The sequence below is a fragment of the Neophocaena asiaeorientalis genome, unplaced genomic scaffold (assembly GCF_003031525.2).
Source record: "Neophocaena asiaeorientalis asiaeorientalis breed wild unplaced genomic scaffold, Neophocaena_asiaeorientalis_V1.1 scaffold104, whole genome shotgun sequence".
Taxonomy (NCBI): domain Eukaryota; kingdom Metazoa; phylum Chordata; class Mammalia; order Artiodactyla; family Phocoenidae; genus Neophocaena; species Neophocaena asiaeorientalis.
Genome location: NW_020175679.1, coordinates 2,439,211 through 2,462,832, shown reverse-complemented (window position 1 = coordinate 2,462,832; position 23,622 = coordinate 2,439,211). Strand labels below are relative to the sequence as shown.

The 23,622-nt window shown below is 51.3% G+C and overlaps 1 protein-coding gene across 1 annotated transcript in view; it reads left to right on the top strand.

The window, feature by feature from the left end:
- AHRR (aryl hydrocarbon receptor repressor) overlaps positions 1–23,622 on the top strand; it is a 75,105-nt gene that overhangs the window by 30,922 nt on the left and 20,561 nt on the right. The window contains exon 4 of the mRNA XM_024731950.1: positions 1,840–1,931. Coding sequence (XP_024587718.1) covers positions 1,840–1,931 — 92 coding nt within the window. The remainder of the gene's footprint in view (positions 1–1,839; positions 1,932–23,622) is intronic.

Genomic DNA, 23,622 nt, shown 5'->3' with positions numbered 1-23,622 from the left:
GGCGGGGTCCTGCCCCCCAGCCCCGCCGCTGTGACCCCACGTCCGCCCAGGCCCGCTTGGGCTCTGCCCACCCAGCCGGGAGACGTGGCCTTGTGCTGGCAGGGGGCTGCGGGGAGGGGTGGGGTGGGAGTGGGTCCCGGGCCCCCGCCGGTCGGCGTTTCCCTCCTTTAGCTTTCTCAGCCCCTGAGAGCAGAGCACGGGGTCTGTGTGACCCTCTGTCAGAGGCTCGGAGCATTCTGACGCCAGAAGGTTCCCGCGCGGACATGCGCCTCTCTCGGTGGGCTCCTCCTGGGTCTGAGTAATCCGAGCTGTATGAGTTTCACGCATTCACCTCTCAGCTTCCTGAGCAGAGTGGAGCTCAAGATGGACTAAACGTTAGTTAACGCCTCTGGCTTCTCTGCTCAGAGCTGTCTCACTGCCTAGAGAACCAGCAGCCTCGAGGGGAGCTTGGCTGCTGGCGGGTTTCGGTTGGGAAGGGAGGCCTGGGCGTCTAAGGCACACACGGGGGCGTCTGCGTCTCTGCCCAGGCACCCAGGTGTGCCTGTCGTGTTTCCCAGAACACACCTGCTTTCCCTCGAGGAAATGGGTTCGTTTCTTGTTCTATCTAGTGCAGGAGAGGAAGACGATGAAGCGAAGCTTCTGAGAGAGGGAGGGACGGAGAGGCCAGCGGAGACTGAAGGCCATGGCAGGGCCACCAAGGGCCACCGTCCAGGGGCCTCGAGGCCTCTGCATCCGTGCACTTTGCCCCCGTGGATGCCCTGAGCCTGGCGTCAGGGGTGTAAATGAAGGGCCACCTTGGCCACTGCCTGTGTGTGTGTGTGTGTGTGTGTGTGAGGGGCCTCGGTCCACAGTGGTCCTGGCCCAACCTGGAGAGCACGTCGGGGGCCTGCTGTCCTGGGGCCTGGGACCCTGCATTTCTGACCATCGCCTGGGGGAGCGGATGCGCCCTGGAGGGAAAGTTCGGCACAGCTTGCTGGTTTTGAAAGAGAAATGCTGGGGAGTCCCATGCTGTGTTTGTATTTTACTCCAAAACCAGACGAGACGGGGACCGCCTGCAGGGCCCTTGGTGGCATTGACATTTCCCCTGAATGAGGGAAACGGTACGCACAGCCCTCCTGGCCTCCACAGAGGCACCAGCGCCAGGCCCACTCCTGGCCGGGACCCCCTTTAATGCCTGTGCCCTCAGCAGCCCCCAGCGGCCCCCATAATTCCCAGGTGCTGATGATGCTGAGCACGGAGTTGGGGGTCCCCCACCAAGCGCCAGGGGCTGGGATGTGGATGACGTCTGTCTGAGCTGCACATCTGTCTGTCTGAGCTTTTCACCCCAAGTGGATGTGAGGCCAGAGGGGGCGTTGGGAGAAGCAGCGTGAGCCTGCAGGGGGCGCCCGCCTGCCGGGGGCATCGTCTGCTCCGCTCTGGGTGAGGGGCGGGGGCTCCAGGAGGGAGGGGTGGGTGAGGGGCACGTGGGGGTCCCGGCCGGTGATTGGTTACCCAGACCAATGGTGTCCAGTTTGGGGACCTGCCCATGCTTGGGTCTTGAGAGAGGAGTTTTGGGGACCCCCGGGGGGTCCCTGAGATGGGGAGGGGGGTTAAGGGGTTTGCAGGAGGGGAGGGGGAGTGCAGTTTCTGGGGAGCAGAGTGGGGCGGGGTCCTCAGATGCGGCCTAGCCGTGAAGTCCCGGTCCCCCAAATGTCACCCGGCTCCCACCCAGCTGCCCCGCCCGCCGCCCTGGGTGTCTTCTGGGCAGCGAGGAGACCACAGGTCAGCGTGCCTGTGGAGGGTGGGTGGAAGTTGGAGAAACGTCAGGGAACCATCACTAACTGTGCTCTCCTCCAACAGCCCTGCAGCAGCCGGCGGCCGGTGCCCCCTCCCCAGAAGACAGGGATCCGCGTGGAGGGTCTGCCGTGCTGGAGGGAAGGCTGCTACTGGAGGTGAGCCCTCGCCCGTGTCACGTGCGGCTGTGTCCCGGTGGGCCTCGGTGGTGACTGCTTACAGCCACTGGGAAGTTAAGCCTCAGGAAGGGTTGCAGGGTGTGGCTCCAGGAACCCCTGGGGGCAGCACAGGCAGTGACCTGAGGCCCATGAGCTTCAAATCTGAAAACCGTTTTCTGTTCTGCATTTTCTGGTTTTACTTGTCAACGGGAGAACCTAACGAAAAATTGAGCGGGCTTTTTACCCCTCAAAGTGAGGACAGAAGACTGTGCACTGTGCGTCCCAGCTCTAGCGGGCGAGCCAGCTGCCCTGTTGTTGGTACTACACGCTGGGCGTCACGCCCGGGCTGGGCTGCTCACCTGAGACAGACCCGGCCGGCTGGCTCTGAACTGCTTTTCCTGACCCTGTTGCTCGTGGGTCAGTTTCTTAAACAAGAAGAGAGGAGGTGGAGCTTCCTGGGTTGGATCAAATCACAGAGCAAGGGTGCCGCCGCCTCCGCTAGAGAGACTCGGGCCCTGGTCTGCCCCTCCTCCAAGGGGCTGGGGGGATGCAGGCTGTCCCTCCACAGGACAGTGTGGGTGCCGAGGGAGAGGAGCCCGTGGCAGGCTGCCCCTCAGCTGGCCACCGAGGTGACCCTGGAGCCGTGCTTCGCTGGCCGTGCCCACGTGTGTCCCTGCCTGTCCACCTAGGGCCCTAGAGCCACACTGGGTGGGCAGCTCTGCCCCCAGGGGAAGCCAGCGGCATCCTCGATGCCCTCCGCACCCCGACATTCGGTGCATCTGTTAGGTTGACCCGATGAGGGGCAGACGTGGCCCAGGATGGGTGCCACTTACACTGGGAGAAGTTCCACCGCGCAGGAGCCCATCGGCTTCCTCCAGGGGCTGCTCTGTAGCCCAGGCTGCTCCGTCGGCCGAGCCCCTCCCGCACCTGTCGCTCTGGGCTCAGCGCCCTCGCCAGCACGAGGGGACTGATCACAGCGGTCAGCTCCCGTTCACGTCCCGGCCCCCTGGGGCCAGCGCCTCTCACAGGGAACACATTGCGCTCCGCCCACGGAGACACACGGCTGAGCACGGCAGCGGCCGCAGCACCCCACTTCCCCCGCGGCCCCGACAGCGCCCCCCGTCCAGCAGCGCCCGCCGTGAGGAAGGGAGCCCACGAGACGCCCTTTCTGTCCCACCTCGGCCAAGCCTCTCGGAGGCGGGCAGCCTCTCTGCACGCTACTCCAGCTTTTTACTAGAAGCATCAAACGCCGACCAGGAAGGGAGGATGGACTGACAGGTGGCGGGACTGGTGGCCGGGCTCCGGCTGTGGTCAGCAGTGGCCAACCGGTTCCTCCAGTTCTGCCCATGTCTCCTCGGACACCCCTCGCCCTGGTGCCCCTCCTCACGCTGCACCTTCTCATCGTGCGGGCACTGCGTCCAGCCCTCTGCTCTCCCATGTGCCCGACCATGGCGCCCCCTCCGGTCCGGCCCCCCAAGCTCTCGGCCCCTGCTGAGGGGTGGATGTGCTTTGAGGATCTATGAGCTTAGGGAACTTTTGCTTTCTAAAGAGATAAGAACAGGCGAGGACTGAAGTTCTTGCAGGCAACGGGGTTCACGTCTGAGTCTCCTGTGTGGGGAGCCCGGGGCCTCCCACCCCTGGAGCCCGTCGGGAGCAGAGTGTGGGCCTGAGAGCAGCGTGCTTTTGGAGATGTCGTGCTTTCGGTAGAGGAAGTGTTCCCATATTCATTATTCATCAGGTTTTTAGGAAGCAAATCTTAAATATTGTTCTTTTTCCTTTGCAACTGTTTTTTTTTCTGTCAGTGCTAGTAATCATGGAGCTGAAAAATGTCCTGCCAGTTTGAATTCTATTCTTGGCAAAAGATAGCTGGCATTGCTCTTTTTCGTATTCATGTTCAAAATTAAAATGACATCTTAGCCATAAAATCTTTTTTAAACTTTTGTTCTGAGCTATAAATACAGAAGCCAATGCACACAGCCCGGTCTCCCAGTTAGTGCCCAGGGCACTGTCGTCAACTCTGTGCCCAGGGCCACACTCTTCCTGCTTCTCCAGTGGGTGCAGAGCTGCGGCACCGGAAGGCTCTCCTGCCTTTGGGGTGGGGGGGCGTGGGGCGGGCCGGGGGCACCTCGGGCCTTTCTGCTCGTGGGTGTGCCTCGAAGCCTGGACTACTAAGTCTTCCCTGGGGCCTCCGGACGTGGACGGCCGCCCTGCGTCCTGGCTGAGGCTGAAGCCCAAGATGTGATGACCAGGCCTGACTCCCAGGTCCCCACAAGCTCCTGGGGGGCTAGGGCCAGGGGAAGTGGTGCGTCCTGTGTCTGGCCTGGGGATGTCTGGGGAGCTACCCGCCAGGTGGACTTTCTCAAGAAGAGGTCCTGAGGCTGAGGGGTCTGGGTCTGCTGCCCATCTGCCCTGGGCACCACAGCCTGCCCTGGTGCACACCCTGCCCACTGGGCTCGCTGGCCAGGCCAGAAGGGTGCCCACCCGCCTGCTCCATTTTGGAGAATGAGGTCCAGCAGTTCCTGAAGTGGCCGCCTTCATATCCAGCATTCTCTGTGGCCACAGCATGTTTCTGGAAGCTCCCTTTGATTGGAATCAGGGTTGGTTATATGACGAGGGCCCTTCACAGCACTGCCAGAGCAATGATTCTCAAACTTCGGGATTAGAGACTAATTTTCAAGTTAAAAATATTCCCAAACAGAGCAAAATAAGCAAACCAAGCAATAATAACAAGAAAATCCTAGGTTTTATTTCCAATCTTCAGTCTCTTGAAGATAAACTGTCATCAATTCCTGTAAGATTTAGAGCTGACACAGACATTAAGAGTGACTGTGGTCTAACATCTGTGATTTTAACATGAAACAACCAAGAATTAGAGCCGTTAGGGGCTTGTCCAGGGTCCCCGTTGGGGTGGGACTGGACGCCCAGTCTCTTGGTCCATGTTTGGAGGCTCCCCCGGGGAAGCCAAGACCCAGCAGAGCTGCCGCCGGTAAGCACCTTGGTACAGGCACTGGGAGGGGTGGAGGAGGCGTGGGAGTGGGGAATGAGGGCAGACGTGGATCTGGAAGCACCGACTTGGGTGTGTGGTCAGTGCCACGCCCGGGGCTCATCCTCCGTCCAAGCTGGGCTACAGGGCCATCTAGTTCAGTGGGGACGGGACAACGTGCCCGCAGGAGCCATGAGTTCAGGCCTGTCCGGCCGGAAGACACTCTGATCACTTGACCCAGGCTGGAGTTCAGGTGTCCTGTGCTGCACGGGACATTTCCTGATTGAGTTCTTTTGGGGAGTATAGGGTGAGCAACACAGCAATTCCTCCACCCCCAGGTTTCCCTCCTGCTGTCCATTTGCAGTCACGTCCTCCACCTGAGTGTCCGTCACCCATGTTGTGGGAGTCTCAGAGCGCTTGCCCACCCAACTGCTGAGGCCATCGGGGTTGTTTCCAGGGTGTGCTGGCTATGAGTAAAGCTGTGATAAACATTCACACACAGATTTTTCTCTGAACATAGGTTTTCCTTTTGTTTGGATGATACCTACATATGTGTGTGCCAAACTTCGTAAGAAGTGGCCACTCTGCTTTCCAAGGTGGCTGTGCTGACGCGTCCCCGCCAGCAGGGAATGGGAGTTCCAGCTGCTGCAAGTCCCTGGTTTGCACAGTATTACCAAGCAGTTTTAATAGCTGGACTCTCACTATGGTTTTAGTTTGCATTTCCCTCATGACTAATGATTCTGAGCATCTTTTCATGTGTCTATTTGCCATCCGTAGATCCTCCTTGTAAACTGTCTGTTCAGGTCTTTGTCCACTAAAAAAAAAAGAAAAAGAAATCAGGTCGTTTGCTTTCTTGCTGTTGAGTTTAGAGCTCATATAAATGTTCTGGACAAGTGTCCTCACTGTATGTACGTTCTGTTGTATGTAGGTTCTGTTGTGTGTAGGTTCTGTAGTGATTGCTCCCAGCCTGGCTTGTCTTTTCCTTCTCTTGACGAGGCCTTGCAGAGAGTGAAAGTATTTAACTTTGACAAAGTCCAGTCTATCCATCTTTTTAATAAGTCATGATTTTGATGTCACATGCAACAACTCTTTACCTACCCTAAGCTTACAAAGATTTTTCTTTTATGTTTGAGTCCAGTGTTTTATACTCTTACATTCAGTTTTAAGTTTTACACTGAAGTCTGTGATCCATTTTTAGTTAACTTGGTGTAAGGTGGGAGGCATAGGTCAAGATTTATTTTTTTTTGGCATATGAATTCCAGTTCTTTCAGAACCATTGATTTGAAAATTGATCCTTTCTCCTCTGAATTGCCTTTACACCTTCGTAAAAAATCAGTTGGCCACATTTTTGTGTCTGTTTCTGGACTCTCTGTCCTGGTGCATAGATTGTTTGTCTGACCTTTCACAAATAAGTCGCTCACTGTCTTAATTAATAGAGCTTTATGGGCTTCCCTGGTGGCACAGTGGTTGAGAGTCCGCCTGCTGATGCAGGGGACACGGGTTCGTGCCCCGGTCCGGGAAGATCCCACATGCTGCGGAGCGGCTGGGACCGTGAGCCATGGCCGCTGGGCCTGCGCGTCTGGAGGCTGTGCTCTGCAACGGGAGAGGCCACAACAGTGAGAGGCCCGCATACCGCAAAAAAAAAAATAATAAATTAAATTAAATTAAAGAAAAAAATATATATATAGCTTTATAATAAGTCCTGAAATCAGACAGTGTGAATTGGCCCCTGTTTTTTGTTGTCCTTTTTCAGAATTGTTTTGACTATTCTGGTTTCTCTGTCTTTCCACATAAATTTTATTTCATTTTTTTGAGAGTTCAAGTATTATTTCTTTTATTTTTTTAATTAATTTTTATTGGAGTATAGTTGCTTTACAATGTTGTGTTAGTTTCTGCTGTACAGCAAAGTGAATCAGTTATACGTATACATATATCCACTCTTTTAAAGATTTCCTTCCCATTTAGGTCACCACAGATCATTGAGTAGAGTTCCCTGTGCTATACGGTAGGTTCTCATTAGTTATCTATTCTATACATAGTAGTGTATGTATGTCAATCCTAATCTCCCAATTCTCCACATAAATTTTATTTATTTTATTTTATTATTTTTTTTTAATTAATTATTTTTGGCTGCATTGGGTCTTTGTTGCTGCACGCAGGCTTTCTCTAGTTGTGGCGAGCGGGGGCTACTCTTTGTTGCAGTGCGCGGGCTTCTCATTGCGATGGCTTCCCTTGTTGCGGAGCGCAGGCTCTAGGCGCACGGGCTTCAGTAGTTGTGGCATGCAGGCTCAGTAGTTGTGGCTCATGGGCTCTAGAGCATAGGCTCAGTAGTTGTGGCGCACGGGCTTAGTTGCTCCGCGGCATGTGGGATCTTCCCAGACCAGGGCTCGAACCCATGTCCCCTGCATCGGCGGGTGGATTCTTAACCACTGCACCACCAGGGAAGCCCTGTTTTATTTTTTAAAATATTTATTTAATTTAATTTTTTGGCTGCTCTGGGTCTTAGTTGCGGCACTCGGGATCTTCGTTGCCACGTGCGGGATCTTCATTGTGGCATGCGAACACTTACTTAGTTGCAGCATGTGGGATCTAGTTCCCTGACCAGGGATCAAACCTGGGCCCCCTGCGTTGGGAGCACGGAGTCTTAGTCACTAGACCACCAGGGAAGTCCCTCCACATAAAGTTTAGAATTAGCTTGTTGACAGCTATAGAAATTCTGGCTGGAGTTTTGACTGGGATTGTGTTAGAGCAGGAGATCAGTTTGGGGAGAATTGACAGCCTGACAGCACTACTCTCCCAATTCGTGAACAGCGTCTCCCATTAATTTAGGTCTTTTATTACTTTCATCAGCGTTTCATAGCTTTCAGCCTAAAGAGCCTGTGTATATTGTTAGATTTATACCTTAGTATTTTCCATTAATATTTGTATCGCTATCGTACGTGGAGCTGTTGTTTCGTTTCTCTTTTCGTTACTAGTATACAGAAATACAATTTATTTTTCTAGGTTGACTTTTTGTCTGTGACCCTTCTGAATTCACCAGTAATTCTTGGAGCTTTTTTGTAGATCCCGTGGGAATTTTTACGTAGATCATCACGTTTTCCGAGAATAGAGACAGCTTTTATCTACTTTTCAAGCTGCGTGCTTTATTTTTCCTGCCTTATTGCACTCCTAGGCCTTCCAGTGCAACAGAGTAGATGAGGTGAGAGCGAACACCTCTGCGTTTCCCTAACCTTAGGGAGAAAACTTCAGTCTTTTGCTTGTTTTGCTTTTTGTAGATGCCTTATATCAGATTAGGAAACTTCCCTCTATTCCTTGTTTTCTGAGACTTCTTATGAATGGATTCGTTTTGTCAGATGCTTTTTCTGCGTCTATCGAGATGATTTTTCTTCCTGAGTCTGTGAATATTGTGAATTACATTAGTCGATTTTCAAACGCTGACCCAACCTTGCATGCCCAGGATAGATCTTATTTATATATTGCTGGGTTAAATTCGGTAATATTTGTGGGGACTTTTGTGTTTATGTTCATGAGAAACACTTTTGTTTTTTTCTTGTCTGGTTGTGGTGTTATGCTGGTGGAGGCCTCGTAAAACCATCTGAGCGTGTTCCCCTCTCTTCTCTTTTCTGAAGGAGATTGTGTAGAATTGGTATTATTTCCTCCTGAAATACTTATTAGAATTCACCAGAGAAAACAACTGGTCTGGGAGTTTTCTTTAGAAGTTTAATAATTCAAATCACAGTTTTAATCATGGAGATTAAACTATGAATTCAGTTTTGTTAATTGATAAAGGACTATTCAGGTTATCTAGTCTAGTGTGAACTTCAGTAGTTTGTATCTTTCAAAGAGTTGGTCTATTTCATCTATGTTATTGATTTTATGGGTACAAAATTGTCCATGGTTTTCCCAAGTTGCCCTATTTTTTTGCTTTTTTTTAACCTCTTTCTTCTTTTATTATTTCGGTGTGATTTCAGACTTACGAAACCGTTGACAGAGCGGTACAAAGAATTTTTCAGATTCCCAGACGTTTCCGTGTTAGCACTTGCCCTCTCTCCACACTCATTTTCTCTTCTGACGCGATTTCGGTTGTGTGGCAGGCGTGATGCCCTTTACTCCTAGAGGCCTCGGTGCATTTGCTAAACCAGGATGCCCCCCACGGCCTGGGCACAGATGCGGGACCAAGGGCTCTGAGGCCGTGTTGTGACTGTGTCCATAGCCGACTCAGCTCCCACACGGTCCCAGTGCCCCGTTTGTGCCAACAGGAAACCTGTCACATGTTTAGCTGTCCTGCCTCTCTCACCTCCTTTAATCTAGAACGTTCCTTGGCCTGCCCTGGGGTTCTGGGACACTGACTTCCCAAGGAGCACTGGCCTGTCGTCTTGCAGAGAACCCCTCAGTTTGGGTGTGACTGGTCTTCCGAGAGTGTGACGTTCCGGGGGTCCTTTCCTATCTTTGCTGATTTCACTTACTATCCTTTTGTGAGAATGTGAAACACAAACTTGATTCCAAAAGTCATAAGGAGAAGGAAAAGTCAGAGGAGGGCCCCCACCGTCCCCCCCGCCTCAGGGTGGTGAGCTCTTTCCTCTATCTCTCCAGCTCACATGTACCCAGCAGGGGCCGCTAGCTCGCAGGCAGCCCCTCAGGGCCCCGCCGGGCTCACCACCAGCCGGCCTACTCATCCTACCAGCCCACTCCCACACAGGGCTGTCGGGTAGGCTGGGAGGCTGCCCTCTCCCCCTACAAGGACCCTGGGGCACCTGGGCCCAGTCTTCTCCCATTGCCCCCTCGCCTCCGCAGAATGTGGCTTCCCAGGCCCCTCAGCGCCTCCCAGCCGTCTCCCAGCCTCCGCAGTCCAGCACCATGGGCTCCATGTTGCCTTCTTAATGTCTGTGGGTTCTGTGACTATGTCTCCTTTCTCATTTCATTGGTAATTTGCATCTTCTCTTATTTTTTCTCAATCAGTTGGGCTAGAGGTGTATTCATTTTATTGACTTTTTTCAAAGACACAGCTGTTGGTTTCATTGGTTGTTGCTGTGGACCAAATATTTGTATCCCCCGCAAATTAATATAATTCAAATTCATACTAGATTGGAGACCTAACCCCCAGTGCAATGGTGTTTGGTGGTGGGGTCTTTGGGAGGAGATTTGGTCATGAGGGTGGAGCCCTCATGAACGGGATCTGTATTCTTATAAAAGAGACCCCAGAGAGTCCCCCGCCCCTTCTACCACGTGGGAGACGGCTATCTGTGAGCCAGGAAGGGGCCCCCACCAGATTGCTGTCCTTGGGTGAGGTGTTCTATAAACACCAGCCACATCAAGTTGGTTGACAATGTTGATGGCTTTTATATCCTTGTTGAGTTTCTGTCTAGTCTTAACCTGAAAGACATCTTCTGGTATAATTGTGGAATCTTGTATTTCTCCTTTAAGTTCTGCCAGTTTTTGCTCTATGTGTTTTGGAGTTCTGTCGTATATCACAAACGCACTTAGGATTGCTATGTTTTCTTCATGAATTGGCCTTTCTGTCATTATCATTATATAAGATGCCTCTTTATTCCCGGTAATTGTCCTTGCTCTGAAGTGGGCTTTGTCTAATGCTAACGCTGCCACCCCAGCTTCCTTTTAGTTAATGTTTCCTCGGCATGTCTTGCTTCATCTTCTTACTTTCGGTCCATTTGTATTATTATATTTAATGTATATCTTTCCTTTGTTGGCAGTACATATTTGGACCGTTTTTGGTTTTCTAAGTCCAGTCTGACAGTATCTTTTTTTTTTTTTTTTTTTTTTGCGGTACGCGGGCCTCTCACTGCTGTGGCCTCTCCCATTGCGGAGCACAGGCTCCGGACGCGCAGGCTCAGCGGCCATAGCTCACGGGCCCAGCCGCTCCGCGGCATGTGGGATCCTCCCGGACCAGGGCACGAACCCGTGTCCCCTGCATCGGCAGGCGGACTCCCAACCACTGCGCCACCAGGGAAGCCCTCTTTTTTTTTTTTTAATTGGTGTGTGAGGCCGTTTATATTAGGGTAATCATTGATATTATTGGATTTCAGTCTACCGTTTCATAATTTTTCTATTTTTTGTTTCCATCTTTTTGATTTTAGTAATATTTATTAGTATTCCATTTCAGTATCTCTGTTGACTTTTGTTTTGTTTTTGTTTTTGCGGTACGTGGGCCTCTCACTGCTGTGGCCTCTCCTGCCGCGGAGCACAGGCTCCGGACGTGCAGGCTCAGCGGCCATGGCTCACGGGTGCAGCCGCTCCACGGCATGTGGGATCTTCCCGGACCGGGGCACGAACCCGTGTCCCCTGCATTGGCAGGCGGACTCTCAACCACTGCGCCACCAGGGAAGCCCCTCTGTTGACTTTTGATGCTTAATTTTGATGTGCTTGGGAGTGGGTTTATTAGATTGTCCTGTTTAACGTTCGCTGAGCTTTCTGAATCTATAAATTTATGTCTTTCACCAAATTTGGAAAGTTTTCAGCCATACTCTTCAAATATTTTTATTTCCCCAACCTCTTTCTCTTTTATTTCAGAAACTCCACTGGCCCAGGTGTTAGGCCTTTTCACACTGTCCCACAGGTCCTTGAGGCTCTCTTCACTTTTTTCCAATATTTTCTCTCTCAGGCTGGATACTTCCTATTATCTGCCTTTACTGACCCTTTTCTCTGTCACCTCCATTCTGCCATTAAGCCCATCCAGTGAAAATTTAACTTCATATATTTTATTTCTCAGTTCTAAAATTCTCATTTGGTTCTTTTCTTTATAGTGTCTGTTTCTCTTCTGAGACTCTTCATCTTTTTTGTTGTTTTCGTTTCAAAGTGCTACCTTTATCTCATGGAGGAGGGTGTGTTAGCTGGTTTTCATCCCTTACCTGGTCACTCCGCTGTTTGTGTCAGCTCAGAGGTGGGGCCCTGTTTCTCGCCTTCCCCCGAGCGTGACTCGAACATTCTGGTGCTAAGCGTACGCAGTAACTGGGGTCGGGTGCTCAGCAGAGGAAGGGCCTCCAGTGCTCCCGTCTTGGTTCCCAGAGCCTGTGAATTTGCTACTTTATATGGATAAGGGACTAAAAGTGCAGACGTCCGGGCTCCCCCTGCAGGACATGCGGCACCGAGGCCGCACAGGCTTGTGGTGGCGGGCCTCCTGTCGGCTGTCCCAAACCCGCTCCTCAAATCCAGCGCACACAGGGATCCTGGACCCTCCGGGAAAGAGGCTGATGGAGCAAAACACAGAATCCAGGAGGAAAGTCAGCTTGGAGGAGACAGATGTGCAAAGTGGAGATGACCAGACAGGCAGACCATACGGCCCTCGAGCCGCTCGGACACCGGGGACACAGGTAGCTGTAAAAGCGACCACTCAGAGATCTTAAAAGAGCTCAGAAATTAAAAGCGTGAGAGCAACACCTAGAAATCCGTAGAAGGGTCTGCAGTTAGAGCGCTCCCGTGCGTAAGTGAAGAACGAGCGGAGAATAACAGAGGGAAGTCGGGGAAATGGCCAGGCCCCACGGGACCTGCATAATGGGAGCTCCAGAAAGACCACAGGGGAGGAAATCGTCAAGGAAGCAACCCAGAAGGTTTCCCAGAGCCCGGGACTGAGCTTCCAGCCTGAAAGGCCCTGCTGGGTGAACAGCACAGAGGATGAGAAGGACCAGGTGTTCGCCTCTGTGAAATTCTGCACCCAGGACAGGAGAGTCCGGGCTCGGAGACGAGAAGGTGGAGGCTGGAAGGCCACGAGGAGGTGCCTCAGGGGAGGGGGCTTCCAACCGGGGATCCACATGTACCTGCCTGTCCTTGGAGTCGCGGCGGGGAGTGAGGACAGCCCCGGCATCCTGGCCACCCCCCCAGTTCCACTTCCTCTGCATGGACCAGGCCGTGACCAAGTGGCAGCTGGGGACCTGGAGCCCAAGGCCCTTCCAGAAGGGGTGGGGGGAGAAGGCGGTGGACCAGACAGTGTGGGGGGCAGCTCGTCCGCCAGGGAGGTAAGGAAGGCCCAGGCCTGGGGTCACTGAGGACAGTCCCCCGCCTCCCCGCAGAAGAGTCTGCGAGCACAGATGCTGGGCGGATTCCAGCAGAACCATGACGCAGCTCAATGCCCCGGCAGAGCGGAAGCGAGGGCTGCAGTGGCGGAGGGGACACGCGGACGCCTGAAACCTGGGGAAACCCGGGGGCAGCAGTTCTGTGAGCTGTCAGCTGCAGCTCACGCCACCCCGGCTCCAGGCAGCCGCTCTAGCAGGAAGCCTGGCCGGGGCTCCGGGGCTTTGTGGCTCTCACATCCTGCACGTTTGACTCCAGCCCTCGTCCCGCTAGAGTCCAGACTTTGAAGCTGCTCAGCTTTCTGGTGTCCTTGCAGCTGGGACCCCTCCTCGTACTTTCATCGTCAGCTTTCCTTTCTTGGGAAGTGGCTCTCTTGCAGTGTTTGTGGGGGGATCCTGTAGTTGGCGAGTCTAGCCCGTTTCTTCTTCTTGTAGTTACTCTTGTCTGGGGGCGAGTTTCTGTCCTTGTATTTTGTTTCTATTGACTGCACCGTCCTTGGTTGCTTTTTCTTCTCTCCAGCCCCCATTCTGACTGAGCTTCATGCTAGTTTAAGTCACACACTCTGCTTTCGTTCTCGGGGGATCACCTTCAGAGCAGGTCTTTCCAAGCAGGTTTCTCTTTGACCCCCTAGATTTAGCAGGGCTGGCGTCTCCCCAGCAGTCCTGCATCTGTCCAGGCCCCCAGACCCCGCACGGACACAGTGACTTTGCCCAGAAGTGGAATCCTGGATGGCACAGATCTGGTCTGTGTTCCTGACTTTTTAAGGCCCCCCTGAGGTTCAGGATGTGGGTCATCCTCCTCGCAGCCCCCAGATGTGCTTCTTGTTCTGAGGGCCTCCCCTCAGTGCTTTCACTGGGGTCTTGATGTGAAATCTTCCTGCATCTCACCCTGCGCCTTCATGCTTGGATAACAGTTTGGTGGGATATAGAATCTTAGGTTCGAAGTTTTTCCTTCAGCCTTCGAAACTCCTGTCCCATTGTTTGCAGCACGGGTGCCGCTGATGGGGTCCGAGGCTGGTTCTCTGCAGCGGCTCCGCTCTGGCTCCCTCTTGAGCTTTCGTGAGCCCGATGTTCTTGGCTTTGATATTTTTGAATCGCACCGTAATGTGTCTGTCGTCTTGTTTTGCCTGCTTCGTGCTCCAAGTTCTTTCCATCTGAGGCCTTTCTTCTTTAATCTGGATTTTGTTTTCCATCATTGCATCCAATGCTGTCCCTCTCCGTTACTGCTTCTACCTCTGGAGCCACCTTTACCCAGCTATTCCTGGGCACTGTCTCCCATCTACTGCTCTTCTGTGTTCTGTCTGGTTTCCCTTCTCTGCTGTCTTCAGGACTGATCTTCCAGGTTGGTACCCATCACAGCACACCCTCAAATGTTCTCTTTCTTCCCTACGTTCTCATACCTAATAGATAGTTCCCCTTGCTTTGCTTCTACCATTTCTTCTTCTTATTTCATCTTGCTAATCGACTTTCTTATCTCCTTAAACATATTTATTTAAATTCGTGCTTGTCTCATCCTTGGTCTCCTTTCTGTGCTGCCCCACCTGCCGGGCATCTCCCAGGCTGTCTCCTGGTCCGTGTGTTCTGTCCCTGAGCAGCTGTGTGCTGGGGGCAGGAGGGAGGGTCAGAGGGCAGGGGTTGGGGGGAGGGGCTGGGCCAGCGGGTTTGCCTCCTTGGTGAGGGCTCCCCTTTAGAAAGGGCCACCTCGGAAGGAGCCCTGGCCTGGGGTTTGCATGAGACTGTGGAGGGGGGGCAGGGAGGGGTGAGTGCCCGGTGCGCCCTTGCCTGTGTCATCCCACCGGGCCGACTGCCCCCGGGCAGCTGGGGGACGGGCCGCAGCAGACCATAGAGAGGCTTCCTTCTACCTGTTCTCTGCTCCCCCGGCCCCACCCCCACCGTGAGGAGCAGCTGGGGTCCCCATGGCCTTTCTGGGGCTCACTCCCATTTGGATGACATGGGCTGACTTTGGGGAGGGGACAGAACCCGTGCTGGCTCGCCCTGCGCCCACACAGAAGCCTCGCATCCCTGCTTAACCTGGTTGCCAAAAGAAGTTAAAAGGAGCCGGAGGGGAGGCTCAGACTCATTGGATTGTGTTTGGTTTCTGAGTTCGAGGCTGGAGCAGGACCCTAAGGTTAAAACAATAAAAATCCTCAGGGGAGGGGGTGGCCAATGGGCAGATGTGCTGACTCGCCGAGGTGAAGGGGTTTCACCCGTTCCCACCGCCAGCCTCGGGCCTGTGAAGGTGACCCATACAGCCTGGACCCAGTGGCACCCACGGACCCAGCGGAAATGGTGTGAGAGCGGCCTTGCGCGTCTGGGAGCCCCGCAGACACCCAGCAGGCCACCGACCCCTGCCGACCCGTGCTGGCGTGGTTTCTGGAAAAGCCAGCACAGTTGCCGGGAACTTCTCAGGAACCACAGGCGACCTACTGGGAACAAGAGTGGAGACTTTCTCACGTTCAGGCCGTCGCTCTTCTAGAGAAAGACCTAGAAAACCCTTCCCTGGTTGGGAGAAGTCGCCGGGGGCCCCGAGGGTGTCGGCTCCCGGCAGGTCGTGGACGGGGCCTCCCTGCTGCTATTTCTGCCCCTTGGTGCCGGGCGCGCAGGTGAGGGCCCACGCGTCCTCCAGAAACGCAGGTGTGAAACCCCAGAGCACGTGTGGCCGAATCACGGAGTCACCCGGCGCAGAAAGTGGAGCACAGTAGGAGTCGGCCGGAAGGGCAGAGCAGAGCCGGCAGGGGTGGGGGGGCCGGGTGGCCCGGGAGCAAGGGTCTCGGGGTGGCTGTGAGGGATGGCGGGCCGCACAACCCCCTGGGTCCCCAGCTGTTGAAGAATGCACTGGTGAGGCTGACGGGCGTATGTCTGGGGATCCGGGGCGGGCCGCCCCAGGGTGCCCAGCTCGACTGCTCCGGGGAGAATTCCTTGATGTCCTCACCCCGCACCCACACTTTTCCGGGGCCTCCGCTGAGCAGGCTGTGGCACGGGCTGCTCTGTCTCCCACTTTGGTCTCGGTGCTCAGAGGAATCACACTTTCTCACCTCCCGTTGTGACCGCTGATCCTGTTGTTCCCAAACTCCTTTGACGTGGCTTTTCTTTCAGGGGTTCGACAGACATAGATAAAAGTGTCAGAGGCTTCATGAGAGCTGGCCTGCAGGTGGACGCAGCCGGGAAGGGCAGCCTGCCCCCCACTCCCCGGCGGCCGCCAGCCCACACCCTGCCTCCTTCCCGCTGGCCCACAGTCCCCGCCAGCCCGACCGTACATCAAGCGGCCGAGGGCAGCGCCACGCCCAGGCTGTGTCCCACCGAGGCCCTCAAGGTCGTGCTTTCTGTCCACTCAGTGGTCTCCCTGTGGGTCAGAAGCCCCCAGCTCCTGGCTCCACCCCTGAAGGCAGTTCAGCTGCCTGGGGCCTGGCTGGACATGGCCTCTCTGTGGCTTTTAGACCCCCAGAACTCTCCACTGTGAAACCCCTGACTGTCCACCAGGAGCCCCTGACCGTCCAGGGTCACTGTGCAGGGCTCACTGGTCAGCGATCGCTGTGGTCACTCAGGCCCTGCTCTGCCCCTTGACTTGTCCAAGGTCACACAGCTGAAAAGGCAGCACTCGGTTGGAATAGCTGCGTCCCCCCAGGGAAGGAAGAGAGGTGTCTGTCTGCTGTGACCACGTTCTGTATCCGGGTCTGGGCTTCACTCCCACCAGCCACAGGGAGGCTGGAGGGCCCAGGGCCAAGCTCACCGTCCAGGTACCTCCACCGCCCAGGTGTCTGTGCCACAACCAAGTCACTCACCTGGAGAGAAGGACCTGGAGGGCCCTGGGCAGTGGACGGCCAGAGCAGGGGCCGTGCTGGCACGAGGGTCTAGCTCCCAGGGCCTGGGCGTCCGCACCTGCCTCCACCCTTGCGGTCCTGCCCCAGTCAGCCAACTGCATCTTTCGAGAACTGCTTTCAAGTGCCGTAGCCGCTCCGTGGCAGGAGCCCAAGGCCAAGTTTACTGTTTGTGGGATCTATAAACAGCCAGCGATCCGCTCCCAGCAGGAGCGCCTCGCACGCACTCAGGCCCCACTGCGAGGCCTGGCGAGTGATCTGGCTCCAGCAGGGCCGAGCGGCTGCCCTACACGCCGGGTGCCCCTCACTAGCTCGCGTGACTGGCGGCCCTGGCCTTGCGGTGTTGCTCTGTAACCATGGCAACGGCTCTCAGGGGAGGGCACAGCTCCCAACTTCCCTTCATTCCAGGGAGGGGCGGTGAGAGGGGCCGTTGGAATTGTTCCTTTTTCCCTCTTCTTTTTCCTCTGCCGTGACCTTGACAAGCAATCTTTGAAGTACAGGCTAGCTATTTTTTCTGCGTGGGCTGGAAGAGATCAGTATATTCAAGGGTTGGCAAAAGGAAGTTCCGCTTTCTCACCCGTTTGGCTTGATCCCCGAAGAGGGGCTGGGGCAGCGGCGTCGGGGGGCAGAGCGAGTGGCAGGCCCTGCGGTGGCAGGTGCAGGTCCTGTGACTGCTAAGTAATTGAATGTGGATGTGGTTGTTTCTCCCCTTAAAAAAGTGCAGCCTTCCACTTGGGGCCAAATTCTTTTTTCCACTTGGAAAAGTGATCTCATTTTCCATGTACCATGTTTAAAAAAACACAAAAGTCTTGTAGGATTAAAAAGAGAGAGAGAGAAAACAAACAAATGTTTGCGACGCATATTTGAAAGACGGTCCCACATGTGCAAAAGTATTTGGCGTGATGGTTCTGGACCAGAACGTCAATCTGATATTGAATCCATATGAGTCGGCAAACAGCACTTTATGGTCTTTTTTCTTTTTTAAATTTCTGCCTTAGGAGTTAAAATTAAGGTTGTTTTTGGTCGTGACTAATCTCGTAAAATCTTTTTTGAGACGGCATTTTATATACTCAAACCCTGAACATTTCTTTGGTCTTTGGACTATTATTAGTGGGATGTCATGAGTCTGTGCAGCCTCTGAAATGGGAAATGCTGTGCAAGGGCTGGTGGCACAGCCAGCACCCACCTCGCCCCCTCCCGCTGCCGGGGGGCTGGGGGGGAATGCACCGAGTCTGCAGCTTGCCCGGGGGAGGGCGCAAGGCCCTCGCGGCCACCACTGCCCAGCCCCATGAGGTGTCTGGGCTCAGTCACCTGGGCCGCATGGCCACTGGTGACGTCATCTCTCCCTGGTCAGCGCTGAGCTGAGGCTGTAAGAAGGATGGATGCTGTGTCCTGACAGTCCCGAGGTGGACCCAGCGCCACCCACCCTGCTTCTGCCCAGACCCCTGGCGGAGTGGCACTGCAGAGCCCTGAGGGAAGGTGTTGGACCGGCAGCCTGCAGGGCCCCCTTCTGGGGTGCTGCGGCCAGCTCCCGATAAGACGCGAGGCCTGTGGAGGCCAGAGCTGGCTTCCCTTGTCTGAGGGTCACAGTCACGGCCGCAATGGGCGGCACCAGCCCCCGGGGTCTCGGCCATCAGACCCCGCTGGGCATGGGCACGGGGCAGGGAGGGAGGCAGGTGCCCATTCAGATCAAATCCCAGCAGCACAGGAACCCCGGGTTTCCCAGGTGAGGCGCTTGAAGCCAGAGCAGGAGGGCCAGTGAGAACACAGGCACCGTCCTCATTCTGGAAAGACTCCCAGCTCTGAGCTGGCGGCAGGTCCGCCCCATCACACGCCTCCTTCCTCCCAGGCAGTGTTGCAGGGGGAGAAGGCTGTGGACTTTCCTCCTTGCTTTAGACACCTTCCTTCCTGGAAGTGTGCTCACGCCTTGCAGGAGCCCCTGTCCACAGCAGCATCGTCCTGGGGGGCCAGGAGCTGAAAGCAGCCCAGATGCCCATCAAACGATGACGGATAAGCAAAGGTGGTCTGTACGTGCAATGGAATATGAGTCAGCCTTAAAGAGGAAGGACATTCTGACACATTCTTCAACACGGATGCACCGGAGGGCGCGGTGCTAAATACACAAGCCCGTCACAGAAGGACCAGTCCTGCGCGAGTCCACTTAGGAGGTCCCTGGAGGAGGGGGTAGATGGCGGGGCCGGGCTGGGGCGGGCAGTGTGTCAGTTTGGGAAGATGTGAAAGTTCTGGAGATGGTGGTGACGGCCATACAACCACGTGAATGTGCCACAGAACTGTGCACTTGAAAGTGGCTAAAATGGTGAGTTTTCTGTTACATAGATTTTACCGCAATGTAAGAAAACCTGGCATTAACAAAGTGGGTCAGTGTCTGAGGGGCACAGGAATCTGAGCCTCAGAGGCCCAGCCTCATCTTCGATTCTGAGACTGACAGCGCTTCAGGAAATCCTCCAGACCGGTGGAAGTGGATGCGAAGGTTTTCTGTTTTTAGGTAAAGCATCTCTGATGTGGCACAGAAACTGTGAGAAGTGCTGTCCATACTTGCCATCTCCGGGCTGGCACCCAGTCTGGGTGGGAAGGACTCACCGACGAGGCTCTTCGGGGTCTGCTTCGTGTCCTAGTGATTGACCCAAGCAGTGGGAGGGAAAGAGGCAGTCAACATATAGGAAAATTGGGCCTTTTGTTAACCATAGAACATCGCAAACGTTTCATAGGTTCCCCCCGCACCAAGAAACACTGGGGGTTGGCATATTCACAGACTCGTGACTAGCCCACTGGGATGAGATCCAGGCAAACACCGGACTTTCCATCTGCGGCTCAAAGACGTGAGGACAGTGGGACCAGACACTTCTCCCGGGAGCCGCACAGGAATTACAGTGACAAATGGCACAGTCTGTCTGGTTCTGGAGACGTTCCAGTGGACATGGGTGTCACCCAGCGTCGATTTCCAGTTCACTGGGGTTTGGGGTGGGTGAGTGATAACGGGCTTTGCGATGAGATGTGGTCACCAGTGCCACACTGTTTAGGGCAGAGGTGCAGCTGGGGGCTATGTGAGGCTTGGGTTTGTTTCTTGCTCAGAAAACTCAGCACAAAGTCTAAATCCTATTGCAAAGTCACCACCCTGGTGTTTGAACCTCTGTGTCAGAAAGTTGTCCAGAATTTTGAAATAAAGTGAAAAGTTGGGTGGCACCTCCTTTTCAAGTCATGTGGGCACAGGGCTGCTCAGGGATCACCCAGGGGGATTTGAATTTTGCATCTAACGCAGCAATCTTATCCCAGCTGCCTGTGAGCACCTAGTGTCTCAGACACGTCTTAGTCTGGTTTAATGTCTCAGTGCTTCCCTCTTGAATAAGATCTTTGTCGAGTGTTTACTGTATGTTTTCTGAGGGCTGCGACGTTTCTTCTCTGAGTTATACTTTAATGGCTAAGTTGTGGCTTTGTCTCGTTTGAGTCTGCGAGACTGCGTCCCTTTCCAGGGGGTTTCCTCGTGAATTGTGTGTGGTGTGATGTCACTTTGGGCAGAACACACGACCTCCGTTTAAGCCGGACACCAGTCAGCAGCTCCGTGTCCCCGCTGCCCCCGACACCCAACGACAGAGAAACACACACATCTGAAACAAAAGTGCCGTCCTAATGTGAAACGGAGAAGGCAGAAAATCTGCAACAAAATTAACTGAAAGAATGTAGGGAGAAGACAAGGCAGAAGCCTGAGCACGCAGCAGCCTCCGGGGCTGCGGGTTGGCTGGGGCAGGGCTGGACAGTGGAGTCTCCAGCCTTCCGGCTGCAGGAGCTGAGGGGACGCTGACCAGAGTGGCAGCTGCTCAGACTCTTGCCTCTCTGGTATCTGGTCCACTTGTTTTAAGAGCAAATTTTAGGTAAACCTCTAAGGGACAGAAAATACCATTCCAGAGCACACAAAATGAGGGAAGCGGCAGCTAATTCTGTACAGTCAGGAACCCTGTACTAAAACCAGGCAGAGACGGCGCTTGGGAGAAATTCGGCCCGTTTTACTTGTGAGGCTAGATGAAACCATCCTGAACGCGGCACGGCACACCAAGCCCGTCATCGCCGTGAAGGAATGAGGCGTGGTGGCTGAGCGCAGATCTGGAATGGATGATGCTCCGCGACAAGAAATATCGGTCAACTGTAGATGAGCACTCAGCCTATGAAACAGACAGACAGAATCTCAGGGGAGAACCGTTTACTGAAAAGCCCGCTTTGTCTAGTAGTTTGGATGACACCACCTTTCCGCCTGTACTTGCACCTGCTCTGGGCTTCCTATCCCAGGCTCTGGACGCACTTGTCCATTCACGCGCCAGCACCCAACTCCTTTAGTTGTGGAGGCCTGATGGTATGTTTTGACAAGAAATAACAGTCTTCCCTAACTTTCTTTTTCAGTGTTTTTGTAACAATTAGTGCATGTTTACTTTCCATATTTAGTATCAACTTGATGGCGCCATAAAAATTTGATATACACTCCACTATATATAAAATAGATAAACCGTAAGGGCCTACTGCATAGCACAGGGAACTATACTCAGTATCTTGTAATAACCTATAATGGGAAAGAATCCGAAAAAGAGTATATGGAAATATATATAGTGATTCAGATATATATATATATCGGGACACCTGTACTAACACAATATTGTAAATGAACTATAGTTCAATAAAAAAGAATATATGGAAATATATATAGCGATTCAGATATATATATATATCGGGACACCTGTACTAACACAATATTGTAAATGAACTATAGTTCAATAAAAAAGAATATATGGAAATATATATAGCGATTCAGATATATATATATATCGGGACACCTGTACTAACACAATATTGTAAATGAACTATAGTTCAATAAAAAAGAATATATGGAAATATATATAGCGATTCAGATATATATATATATCGGGACACCTGTACTAACACAATATTGTAAATGAACTATAGTTCAATAAAAAAGAATATATGGAAATATATATAGCGATTCAGATATATATATATATCGGGACACCTGTACTAACACAATATTGTAAATGAACTATAGTTCAATAAAAAAGAATATATGGAAATATATATAGCGATTCAGATATATATATATATCGGGACACCTGTACTAACACAATATTGTAAATGAACTATAGTTCAATAAAAAAGAATATATGGAAATATATATAGCGATTCAGATATATATATATATCGGGACACCTGTACTAACACAATATTGTAAATGAACTATAGTTCAATAAAAAAGAATATATGGAAATATATATAGCGATTCAGATATATATATATATCGGGACACCTGTACTAACACAATATTGTAAATGAACTATAGTTCAATAAAAAAGAATATATGGAAATATATATAGCGATTCAGATATATATATATATCGGGACACCTGTACTAACACAATATTGTAAATGAACTATAGTTCAATAAAAAAGAATATATGGAAATATATATAGCGATTCAGATATATATATATATCGGGACACCTGTACTAACACAATATTGTAAATGAACTATAGTTCAATAAAAAAGAATATATGGAAATATATATAGCGATTCAGATATATATATATATCGGGACACCTGTACTAACACAATATTGTAAATGAACTATAGTTCAATAAAAAAGAATATATGGAAATATATATAGCGATTCAGATATATATATATATCGGGACACCTGTACTAACACAATATTGTAAATGAACTATAGTTCAATAAAAAAGAATATATGGAAATATATATAGCGATTCAGATATATATATATATCGGGACACCTGTACTAACACAATATTGTAAATGAACTATAGTTCAATAAAAAAGAATATATGGAAATATATATAGCGATTCAGATATATATATATATCGGGACACCTGTACTAACACAATATTGTAAATGAACTATAGTTCAATAAAAAAGAATATATGGAAATATATATAGCGATTCAGATATATATATATATCGGGACACCTGTACTAACACAATATTGTAAATGAACTATAGTTCAATAAAAAAGAATATATGGAAATATATATAGCGATTCAGATATATATATATATCGGGACACCTGTACTAACACAATATTGTAAATGAACTATAGTTCAATAAAAAAGAATATATGGAAATATATATAGCGATTCAGATATATATATATATCGGGACACCTGTACTAACACAATATTGTAAATGAACTATAGTTCAATAAAAAAGAATATATGGAAATATATATAGCGATTCAGATATATATATATATCGGGACACCTGTACTAACACAATATTGTAAATGAACTATAGTTCAATAAAAAAGAATATATGGAAATATATATAGCGATTCAGATATATATATATATCGGGACACCTGTACTAACACAATATTGTAAATGAACTATAGTTCAATAAAAAAGAATATATGGAAATATATATAGCGATTCAGATATATATATATATCGGGACACCTGTACTAACACAATATTGTAAATGAACTATAGTTCAATAAAAAAGAATATATGGAAATATATATAGCGATTCAGATATATATATATATCGGGACACCTGTACTAACACAATATTGTAAATGAACTATAGTTCAATAAAAAAGAATATATGGAAATATATATAGCGATTCAGATATATATATATATCGGGACACCTGTACTAACACCATATTGTAAATCAACTATAGTTCAATAAAAAAAGTTTGATATAGACAACATTGCACTCTTGATAACTTCACTTAGGAAGAACGGTGAGTCACCCAGTCCAAGAACAAAGGATGTCTTTCCATTTGTTCACATATAATTTTGTGTCTGTTGAGATTTTTTTTTTTTTTTT